At 39.9% G+C, this 12,537-nt stretch overlaps 1 protein-coding gene across 1 annotated transcript in view; it reads right to left on the bottom strand.

The window, feature by feature from the left end:
• LRP11 (LDL receptor related protein 11) overlaps positions 1–7,188 on the bottom strand; it is a 58,979-nt gene extending 51,791 nt beyond the window's left edge. Inside the window, exon 1 of the mRNA XM_014263292.2 lies at positions 7,049–7,188. Within this exon, the coding sequence (XP_014118767.2) occupies positions 7,049–7,188 (140 nt within the window). The remainder of the gene's footprint in view (positions 1–7,048) is intronic.
• Positions 7,189–12,537: the final 5,349 nt, after the last annotated feature.

Here is a 12,537-nt window from a genome sequence, read left to right as displayed (position 1 = left end):
ATTATCTCCTGGCATGGCATGAAGTTAAACGTGATTTAGAAAGTCACTCTCTGTAATAACTTTAGTGGTTTTGCGCTTACTTAATTTTATTTTGTCAAGATCAAATTAAGCCAATTCTAGCGCATTAGGGAGGTGTGTGCATGATGAGCCTGGGGATGTGGAAGGGAGAATGAGCCTTTGGCTGCATGGATACCAGCCTGGACAGATTTCATACTCTCTTCCCAGGGGGGATGGAAAGAATGATGGAGCAGAGCCGATTTTATCTGCGTGTGATACTTACTGTTATTAAAAGGGAATTTCAGGGTATGGAGTTAACCCTCAGAAGTCTGTGTAACTACCCGCACATGTCACTTAATCTGTGTCAGGTAAAATACACTCCGAGGTCCCTGGTGAGTCTTGCACTTTGTTCTCTCTTAAAATTGCCTTTGTCCACTGGTGTTCTCCCCAGTGCTAATGCAAATGGAGAAGTTTACGCCTCCTCCACACCCACACACTTTTATCTGTCACCCAAGATGCATCTCCTACAACTTCTTTCTGCTCTTGTCCTGTGTCTAACTTTAGTTTTTTCCTCACCCTGACTTGCATAAAAGCTGCATACCACTAACATCTCATTGTTTCATTAGTTAAAGGAGGGAAGTGCTTTTGGGTATGCAGCTGTTATAGAAAACAAGAGTAATCTGGGATGGAAGAGATTAAAATGAGCAACATCTAGTCCAATACAGGGTTTAGTTTGTATTTTTTTGTTGTTGTTGGTTTTGGGTTTTTTCTTTGTGTTTTTTTTTTGTTTTTTGTTTTTTGTTTTTTGTTTTTGTTTTGTTTTGTTTTGGATTATTTTTGCTCTTGTTTGTTTGTTTGTTTGGGTTTTTGTGTGTTTGTTTGCAGTGTTTTGTTTTTTTGGTTAAAAACGGTGTATTTTACACTTTGGAGTATCTCACATGAATTACATCTTCAGAGAATAAAAAACCCAGAATGACTGTGTAGACAATATCTTGCAAATTTAGCACAGAATAAGTGAGTTTAACCTGAAAGGGTGTTTGGAGACAAGAAGAAGAGGCAGAGTTTAGTGCTTTTCCCCACTGAGTTTTTCTTGCAGTAAAACTGCCATACCCATTCTCTCATGTTGATTTATCACATGCCCATTATTTGCTCCAAAGTACAGAAAACATCTTTTCTTTTTCCTTAGGAAGTGTTAAAGACAAAACCTCAGTCTCCTTTTCCAAAGGCTGCCTGCCTTTCTGGGCAGCCTGCCCACAGTACAGGATCCTTGTTTACCCCAAGGAAGGCAAAACAGAGCAGAGAGAGGAGCCTTTTCCAGCATCCACAGCTTGCTGGGTGTCAGAGGCCAGGCAGTGCCTCGGCGAGCCCACCTCGCACAGCTGCCAGGACGGGTCCCCGGGGCAGCCGCAGGCAGAGAAAATCACACCGGACATGGAGAAGGTGAGGGAGCAGTGTGCATCCCTGCCCACTCATGATAAATGGCAAAAACTAAAAAAAAAAAGTTGTGTCCTGCCTTTAACAGCACAGCAGAATCTTGTGGCTGACTATTTCAGCTAGATCCTAACTATATGTTTGATTCCACATGTTGCCTTGACTGCCAAGAAGTAAAAAATCAAATCTCCATTTCTTTGTGGGTTGTTCTTTTTTTGATCTCTGGAAACTGTACCCTTGAACTGTATTTTCAGTAATTGCAATATATTTTTTTGTGCTTCTGTACATTAATCACATTGAAATATGAGGAAAGCAAAAACAGAGAGAGAAGTGCATAATTATTGAGCAGAAAGAAGAAAATCAAAACATTCATATCTAATTTTCTAAGACTCTTGAAAATAATGGTGCGGTTTGGGGGATTAAAAAAAAAAAGTAGAAGGAGCAAACTACCAAAAAAAAGTCATAAAAGCAAAAAAACAAAAAACAAACCAAAAACATAAAAGCAAATCAAAACTGCACAAAAAGGCATGATGTTCCTTTAAAAAGTTACATGTAATCACCAAGACACCTGACTAACTGGTACGTAACATGTTCTTCTGAGCACAGTAACTCCCCCACTGAGAGAAACACTGTGAGTCAAACAAGAATATACATGCTTTGGAAATACTTTTCCAGAATCATGACACTTGTTCCATTAGTCAATCTGGTACACTTTCAAAGGGTAGAAAACTGTTGAGCCTTAAAGGAAACAGTCACACAGAAAATAGAGAAGCCAGGAGCTAAGTTTCAGAAAATTAAACTTCTGCAGAAAAGATCCTTATTTATATCCTATATTCCTGCAGAAAAGAAAGTATGAGGAAAAGCTATGACCCTGCTGGGGTGAGGTCCTGTTAGAGGCCCTCAAAATTTTGCTGTAGTCCAAGCCACAGAAATTCACACTATTTATCAAGCAAAGATAAAGCTGCAACAATCTTGCAAATAAATTACCCAAAAATAATAAAGAAGGAACTGAAAGCTGTAGCACTTATGCAAGGAAATAAATTTTCATATCTTTCCAAATGCCTTCAGGTCTGTTATGCCTGACTTACTGCTGCCTTTGTGTTTTCTGGAAATTAGGTTAATTTTTCTGGATAACATTTTGTTGTCCTTGAGGCAAAAAATAGACCATCAGCCTAAAACCAGCCCTGAGGAAAGGAGGGATGCCCAGTTAAGACTGAATTTTTGCTCCCCCAATGGTCAGTGCCATCTGTAAGCAGAGTGATGGCAGAAGGGCAAGAGATTTGATCCAAAGTCTCAGAGAGAGGCTAAAAATTGTCTCCTCCTTCCATGTCAGGGCCCTTTGCAACATTAAGTGTGGGAAAAACAAATAAATCACGTGAAATCTCTGTTGCTCTGCAGTGCTCAGTGGTCACATGGATGGCATTCCATGTGGGTCTGCTGGACTGGGTGGCAGTAAGGGGCAGGTGGAGCATCTGGCACTGTCACCTGCTCAAGGTTTCAGTTCCACGGAGCTGGGCTTGTTCTGTTTCAAAGCTGCAAACTGAGCAAAATTTCCAATCCCTTTCCAAATACAATTGAATTGGATGGGGCCTGAAATATTGATGAACCTTCAAGATTTTTGTTTCCTGCACTCTGATTGATTTCTGGTGTCCAGTAAATGTAAGAAAAGCCCTACACATGTGAAATGGTTCCCAGCTAAAATAATGTGAAAAAAAATCTCACAACAATCAAGATCTGATACTTCTTCTACCTAGCTGGCTATAGAAGCCAAATTTGCTCCAAATCAAACCTGTTCCATTATTAATAAGAGCAAATGAAGTGCATCTGAGAAATGAAAAAGTATTATGGAAATCAAAACATCTGCTTCACGTGGTCATCAGAGATTGTGGCAAGGGAAGGCATGAGTGACGAACTCGCTGAGAGACAGTACTGGCACAGTAGAGCAGTTCTGATGAACTACCCCTAAAACTCTCTTTGAACTGGGGCTTCAGCTACTGATTTCAGGAAGTCTTTAGTGTTCAGGAAAGAATGATGATTTCAAGGGTTTTACTGGTGCTTGGTCTAGGTAGGTGCTGTGGTTGTACACAGTGCATGCTCCTGGCCAGGCCTGGAACATGCAGGATGTCCCCAGTGAAGCACGGGACAAAACTGCAGCTATTGGAGTATGTATCGCTGGCTTTAATGCTATCTTTGGCTGAGACACAAACTCCTATATTTGAATGCATTTGGCTTTTGAAATTGTCTCAGAACACCTTGACGTTGTGTTTGGGTTCACACATCTCAAAAATTGCGTATTTGCTCAGTCTTTTTCCTGCAGATACTAAGGCTGAATGAGGAGAGCCGCTTTGTAGCTCCAGGCAGCAGCTGAATTTTCTGCACGGGTGGAGTTTTGCTTTTGACTTTGGTGGGGCTGCCTTTTGTCCCGAGGCTTCACACTGGGCATGGAAAAGAGGAACAGGGTTAGAATGGATAGCTGAAGAATGGGCAGTGGGAAGACTTCTGCCAGCCATGCTGTGACCTGCCCAAGTCCCTGCATCCTCCAGGCATGCCAGAGTGCAGTGGGCATGGGTCAAGCATCACAGGGAAGTAGCAGTGGTTTGCACATCCAAAGTTGCCACATGGCTCTACAGAGGGGACTGGCATGACCTGCCCTAAACCTGCCCCAGCACAGCTCTGCTGTGAACCTTCCTCTATCTGTGCTGGGAGACCAGGACCTGTCGGATGTTGTCAGAAACAAGTCAGGAATTAGTCATAGACAGTACTGCTTTTGGATTAATTAATGAACTTCAGGGCCTATTTATACTTCTGAATTGTTTTGTTTGCTTTCATTTGTTTTTAGCTCAGACTTTTTGCCCTGCTCTCCCCACAACCAGCTTGAGGCAACCTCCAGGTCAGAGAGGTGATGATGCAGCCTTTCCCTGACAGCAGGCATGGTTCTACTCTTTTGTGAGCGTCATAAATCTACTTTTGTCTTTCCCCCTGCTATGCCCTTTAGGAAGCAAAACACAGTTGCAAACTCCAAAATGTATTAATGAAAACTATGCTTTTATAATGATCCTCAGGACTTTTCCGTCATTTTACTAAATTGGATGGCTACATTACCTCAGTATGGCAATTAATGACAATTAAATATAAATTGAGAGTATCTGCCAACTTCTTATGATGTAGTCCTACCAGGCATTTCAGGCTGTTTCCTAAGGAAATCATTCTTCTTCAATTACACTGTTCCATCTTTGTCAGCTAGTGTATAACCTTTGTGTGTTGCTTTTCAGATTAAGGAAAAGATTGGCATTGTAACAGGGAAGAAGCATGGCATCTGCAATAAAAATGCCAAAATCCTGGAAGCTGCTCCACAAGCCTGAGTACTGTGTGCAAAGCAGATGGTAGGAAACTGAGCACATAAGAAAATTCATGAGCTGTGTTGCATGTAACTGCATTGCTACATTTTATTGAAGGTAAGTTTTCTTCAATGTGTGCAATATAATGAAATAGACATTAAAGCTCTGGTAATGCTCTCTGGAACAAGTGCCATTCTTAGTGTTTGTGCAATAAAATAAAGCAGTAGAGAGAAGATCACGGTGAACCATAGGGATGATTTGGAAAGAACATGAAAAACGCTGCCTGTTCAGCAAGGGGGAAAAACTTCAACTACTTCACAGGATGCAATTTCCAACCTTCATCTTGTGTAATGAAGTGAGCCAGGTTACACATGGGAATGAACACTTATTTAATAAATGTTGCCATAGATTTTCTAAGTGCATTAGTAATCCAATAAAATAATTCCCATGCTTCAATTAGATATGTGTGTATTTTTCCCTCTATCTAATCAGGACAAGCTGAATTACATCAGACAGGGCCATCATGCCTCTTTAGGCACGGGCTGGCAGTTGTAAGATAGCAGAGCACTGCATTCCTGGCGCAGGCGGAGGATTATAACCTGTCGAGTCAAAGTCTTAATCTTTTCTCAGCGATGAGTCAGTGTTGAAATGACAGTCAGAACATGCACAGGCAGCAGGAGAAAGATTTGTTGTGGCTAATGGGAACAGTAAGGAAGAAAAAACTTCATCTGACTTTATCAAAAATGTAGAGGGCTCTGCTAAGAAGAACTAAACTTATTGACAGTACTCATAACAAAATTAGAAATAAACCTAAACATGCTACAAGAGAGGCTTATTTTAAGCCTTCTATTAATTTTTATAAGTACACTGTAAATGTTTTGACATAAAAAGAAACATGTCATGTCATGTTAATCTACGAACTGAGGATTCAGGACTAACAAATCCCATAGCTAATACAGGAAAAATGGAGATAAGCCAGGTAAAAAAAAAACTAAACAAACACATGATAATTTTTTAATTGCTTAATGGAAAAAATCATTACTGCCATTAATACCCTATCTCCTATAAAAAGAACAATATTGTACAGTATAATATATCCATCCAGGCCTGGTGCAATAGAGAGGACTATCAGTTCAGAGTAAATTCAGAAGTAATTTCTCCATTTCCCTTCAGCAAACAAGGAACACCTGTTTTTTCATTTTCATCTTTTTTTAGAAAGAGATTTCTAAAAATATAACTTACACAAGCACTATGCCACCTTCTTTTGAAGAATGCAGGGATGTGCAGCATCTCCTATCAGGTATATCACACTAGAGATTAAGCCAGGCATGTGTCTTTTCATTGAAGCATCCCTTCTTTTTTTTAATTATGTTTTTTTGGTGGGTTTTTTTTTTTTTGTTGTTTTGTTTTTTTTTTTCTTTTGCACTAAGAGACAGTAGGCCAAAACCCTATGGCCCCAAATCAGGGAAGAGAACTGAAAAAGCCTATCAGGAGACACTGGCTCCATCCATGAAAGAGTGCAATGCTTCACTTAAAAACTCATAGAAAGGCTGTTTAGTAGTATTTTTCATTATAATTGCTGGCAGAAGTTTTTTAGGGCGTGACAGGCTTACTAACGGCTAAGGAGAGGTACTTGTTTCAACTGTTTTCAACAGCCTAAAGAGCAACTCCATAGTCAAAAGACTCATACAAAGATGGAGAAGAATTGCATCAAAAAAAAGTCTCTTCTCAGGAGGCTCCACTGCCTGCCAGGGCAGCCCCCACAGCCTCTGCTGAAGTCAGACTGTGAGCAGTAGGCTAAATAAACCCAAATAAAATGCTGCAAGCACATTGATAAGCTGCTTCTAGCTCTCATTCACAATCAGTGGAAGCAATTCTGAACAAGGCTCACTGCTTCAGACTCAATTTGGGCAAAACTCTGCAGAAGCAAGAGCTTGTTTGGCTTCCTTTCTGAGATGTAGCTGCCTAACCATGGACTTGGGATTCAGCTCTGAAAAGGGAAGGCAGTCAAAGGGGATTTTATTAACTTTACCTATAACTGCCTCATCTACATTGCTACAGAGCTGGACTATGTATTGTAGCAGGGATAATTTAGATGGATGAATATAAATGTACTGTTCCTAGAAAAAATATCAGTGTGAAGTGCACTTACATGTCAAAAAATAGCCACAGGTAGATAATTCAACAACAGGGTGTCTGAACTGAAGGATCATTTCACACAGTAACAAACATTAGTTCAATCTTCTTCATACGCTCTGCCTCTCTAGTTTTTTCAGACTCACCTTCCATTTTCTACAACAGCTGCTTTAGATACAGCCTCATCATCAGAAAGCACATAACTTAGCAGGTGTATCTCATCAAATTCAATTTCTGGCTGTTTTTTCCTTTGATTCATTAAGCTTCCATTCTCAGCATGATCCATGGCAGATTGCAATCTTTTCCCATTTACAACATACCAGGGACATTTAATTGTCTGTTCTGTAGAGATGAATCGCTAACGTACTCACCACAGAAGCTAGCATGCATCTACATGTCATTTCTTCAAATGCCAAGGGTTTTTTTGGAGGTCAATCTAGTGAGTTTTTCAGAATCAATAGAGAGGCATTGGAATAATAATCATTAGAAATGTCCTACATGATTAATGATTAATTTAACATTAACTAAGATGCCATATTTAAAAGTAGAAACATACTACCATTTTTTAGTGCAAAATACTACAAACACATCTCAATACCATGCCTTTTGCATTGCACAGGACCAAAATTTAAGTAGAATTAATAACTTATTTTTCTCATAACTCACATTTTTTGTACCAGTGTGTGATGGAGGGGCATTTGCAGGCTGTGGTGCAGAAGAAGATTGAACTATGTAATAAAATTCATGCATAAATTACTAATGGTACCCTATCCAAGTCTAATATATTGATTAACCCTCCTGTGAACATCAAACAGGTCAGTGCACTAAGAGGTTACTAACTAGCTGATGCCTGTGGTGTTTTTCTTACAGGGGTTTAAAAAGAAAAGAAAATAACCCTGACTTTTTTCACTACTGTGAGAAATATATGGGTTCATTTTGCAACACTTCTCTGAATTTCAGTTTAGGAAACAGTTTTATGAAGTGCTGATACCCAGACTCTCAGTGGTGCCTAGAAACATGCAAAGCTAGAATGATAAAATAGCTTTAAAGTTGACTACAGTTAAAAGAGAGTAACTAGTTTTTACAGAACCTGACAGCATTTCACTCTCCTCCTGTTACAATTAGAAAGTTAAATATGGGACAAAATAGGTAAATGCCCCAAAATCATCTCTGAGCTACCCAATTCTTTGAAGCTTGTTAAATGGAGACAATCTGGACAGCATCTAAGAGATTAACCAATATGTATATTTGTACAAGAAGAGGAAGTTTTGGAGCAGTCATGTCATTGTATAAAGCTTACTAGCTGAACTTCCTGGAAAATGGCTTAAGCCTAAGTGGGGGGAGGAAATGCTAGATTGTGCCTTATACTAAAAATTACTTCAGATAATCTCATTTTTTCACTTAAGAAAATGTTCTTACATAACCTTTTGGGACAGGGAGTGTCTCTTGTTACAGATTTGAGCAAGTATTTAGGATAATGGGATTGCACCTTGGTAATACTGCAATGAATTATTATAACTATTTTGTATTTATGAACATCTTATGCATACTCATAGAATGTTTCTTTTCCTATGTTATTTATACAGAGCTACTAAGTGCAGCAAAATTGCATGAATGCCCCAGAGCTTGTTGTTGTACACATAAAAGCTTATTCATTTAAATTGCACATATTTAGAGAGGGCTTTTGGATTCTCCTTGTTAAAAATAGCTTGGTACAGAAATACCCAGAGAAATTAGGACTGGAGGGCACTTTTAGGGTCGTCTGTACAAGAAATGGGGTCATGACCTCTTCTTTCTCCCTGAGGGTAAATACCATGGTGCAGATGAATACTTTTCCCCCATGTATGAAACCCTTGTCCATAGTGGTTGTTGGGGACAGTCTTTGGAGATTATGTCCTCAGGTCAGGGACCAGGGCAGGGCTGAGCTCTAATGGGTACAGCCCTGGTGGCTTAGTGAGTAGCTGGCTATCAGTGCTTGAGCTTTCTCCTGGCCCTTGAGAGCTTAGGGTGATAGGTATAGCTTGAGAGACTCCTGGTTCAATTTGTTACCTTCAGGCTGCTCTCTGTGGAGAAATAAGTAAACAATAAATATTTTCCTTTTTCTTTCTGAAAAACCTTTGAAGATGTGGATTACACAGTCTCCCTAGGCAGCATATTTTGTTGTTTCTCTATCCCTACTGTTTGAAATGTTTTCAGCACATTTAATCAAAATCTTTTAATCGCTTCAGTTTAGGCTCATTATTCCCTGCACCCACCACATGAGATCCAGAGCACATTATTTCCCCCAGCTTTATCAACACATCTGCATTTTATAAACAGAATACTTCTGTTTCCTTTAGTCTTTCCCTGCGTGTCTTTTAGATGTCCAGTCATTCCAGTTGCTTCTCTTAAATTTCTACCAAATTGGTCCAATCTCTTCTGGAGTATCACAGTCTTAGCAAGTGAGAATTAAAAGCCCTTACCTGCAGAATCTTGCACAGTTAAAGTTACCTCGTGTCTCATATGCATGACATACTTCTTTATACACTCCACTGCAATGTAGCTTTTTTCAGCACAGCATGTTTTTGACTCATGTTCAGTCTGCAGATCCCTTGTTGATCCTTGTTGGTAGAACTGCTGTCAAATTCACATTTTCCAGTTGTGTATTTGTGTAGCTGACTAGTCCAGATGAATATGGAGTGTTTGCATTTCTTTTATTGAATTTCATCCTGTGATATACATATAAAACTGATGAACTGGTTTTACTGCAGTTCTACATATTGCTGATCACCTGTCTTCAATCCTGCGCCCTCCATGTTTTTATTTAGTAGATCCTGAGGGGCACCTTAGAATATCCAACAACTTGAAAAGTGTATTCAGTATTCTTCTAAAAATCTTTCAGAAAGGCACCTAAGTAGTATTGTTCTATTTCTGCTCCTTGTTTTGTTCTCTATTCAAGCCCTAGCTAATAGCTTCCACCAGCAAGCCTTCTTGATTGTTCATGGCTCCTCCTTCAAAATGGCATTTAGCTTGAAAAAGCATGCACTGGGATGGCATCCATTACTTCATGTTTTTAACGTGCTCTTGGCATCTCTTGTTATAGCCTGAGAGGGCACAGGCTCTTTCTATGCTAAACAGCCCAGCAGGGTTCCTGCTTTCCCAAAGGAGGTAACTAAGGACTTGGAAATCAAGCATATCTACCTGGTACAGCAACCAAGAACAGCCAAGTTTTAGCTGCCAGTTTTCAGACAATCTTGGGCTCACTCTGCATACATTCTTCTGCAGAATGCATTAAGAAGCAGGGGTGAGAGAACCTGAAGGAAAGCAGGACTATTGGCATCAAAATATCTAAGTCATTACTTTCAGTACAGCTTTTTCTTTTGTTGCTTCCCAGATTCAAGCACCTAAATTCCATCACTTACCACTAACTGCCAAGCAAAATGGCACAAAAAACCACATCATGTCCCTCCTGTACAGACTGGCCAAGTTATGCAGAATAACATATTATCATTCTTCATTATTTCTTGAGTGCAAGTGAAATGGAGTGTGAAGCAAAGGTGACAGGTACTAGTCTGGGAGATGACTGATCCTGACAATTATCAATCTTGATATTAATGTCTTGCTCTCTAACCCATACTGTCTTTTAATATTTTTGTTTATCTCTTTTTATGAACTAATACAAATACTTTCACTCATTTTCTCCCTTTGCATTTTACCAAAGGGTTAATACTTCTGTGTAAAGCACAGTGGGATTCAAGGGCAAAACAACAATCAATATTACTAGAGGCTGTGGGATGTTAATTGTCCAGCCCTGCTTCCTGGTTTGTTTTGCTGTTGGCTTTTTTTTCAAATCTTTGCCTTTATTGATTTCCTACCTCCCCACTAATCCCTTCCAGAAAAAAGGATGGCTGTCACATCTTTCTAAATAAAAATGACAGCTCGGATGGTAGTGCTCAGGTGAACAATCATAGGCTATTTGTACCTGGAATTGCTGATGTTATTGAGGGCAAGTGCAAGTAAACAGAGGTTACCCACTTCTTTAGTTGCTACCTATCCTCCACACAAAGTGCCACGACAGCACAGTCTGTGCATCCTAACACATCTGAACAGCAGGCACCAGAGATGCTTAGAGGTGTTGTATCTGACACTTGAGAGCTCTCTGAATTTCTGACTGCTTTCTGAGACACAACAGTGGGCACCCAGACTGCCTGCCTTTGCACACTGCAGCCCTTCCACAGAGACCTCCTGCTCTAAAGGACCCTGCATCCTTTCCCACCACTGCTGCTGCAACTGGGGGAAGGAGAGACTGCTCCTTTGGACAGCTGGTATAGAAGGGTCCTAATGAGCCTTCTTGTCTGGGAGCAGCTACAGAGGTGTATCATGTGGTCCTAGACTATGTGGGTAAAGTGAGAGTTTGGAGGAATTCCACCACAGAGATATGGCCACCACTGGCAGATTCAGGGCATTGTGGTGTCTAGCCACTGCTGGCGTAGGGAAGAAGTGAGGCTACAGACACATTCCATACTTGGATCTCTGCTCTGAGACAGGAAGAAATTGTCATTGTGCACATTTTGTAGCAAATAATGAATACATGTGTAGAAATTTATTTTTCCCTCTATTTTTTCTCTCTCATGTAGCACTTGGACCTGAGTATATATTGGTCAGTGTAACTTAAGCATATCAAACACTCTCCTCCTGAAATCCAAATCTTCCAAAGTTTCATTATCACAATCTCAAGCTATAAACAGATCATATTCTAAGCAAAGGGACTAGAGCAAACACTTCAATATAACAAATATTTGCTTTGTGCCATTGTTTTATCTGACTCATATTATTAGAGTTACTGTTTTGACCACAGGTAAAACAGCAGCAGGTTGAGCAATGATCCACTGTTCTTCACAAGGAAGAAAAAAGGACAAAGTAGCCCCTGGTAACAAACATTTGTATGAGCCAGACTGTGATGAGCTTTGCAGTGAAGGCAAAACAAACTAAAAATGTAGGGATTTGGAGTATCAAAAGGATGACTGCAAGAACAAAAAGTCGCCAGTGCTGAGAGTGATAGACTGACACAAACACTGTGTCTTTGGAGTATGGAATATCAATATTACAAACAGATGAAAAGCAATCATAAATGAAAACAAAATCATAATTTATCCGGAAAGACAAGAAAGTTATTAGTCAGAGGGAGGGGCATTAATTAGGACATGCAAAGTAGGTAATCACTTAGAGACACAGAGCCCATTAACAGCTCATAGCCCCAAGCTAAATTCAAATAGGAGACTAAAAAATGACACTTATACATGGTCTGACACACATGGGGTTACTGCTGTGATGAAAGCAAAACTTAGTTCTGCAGTGGTTTATGAAGTATGGCAGTATCCCCCTGAAGTGCTTTGGCTTACTGATGAGGAAGATGGCAACATTGATCCAGACAAGGCAATGCTCAACCATGACCCCAGCACCTACAACACACAGGTAAGAACTCCTCTGAGCTGAATGGCATGTTAAGGCTCTTCACAGATGAACCACTTTTCTTACACAAAAATAACATAATTTAGCTCAGGATGGTATCTTTAGACTGTTCAGATGCTGTCACCAGGCACAAGACAGACTATCTGATTGATGAAGTTTCCAATAATGCAAAAGAGAAGCCCTG

The sequence above is a fragment of the Pseudopodoces humilis genome, chromosome 3 (genome assembly GCF_049639895.1).
Source record: "Pseudopodoces humilis isolate 2021_Gansu_Grassland_sample_001 chromosome 3, ASM4963989v1, whole genome shotgun sequence".
Classification (NCBI taxonomy): Eukaryota; Metazoa; Chordata; class Aves; order Passeriformes; family Paridae; genus Pseudopodoces; species Pseudopodoces humilis.
This window is presented reverse-complemented; position numbering and strand designations above follow the sequence as displayed.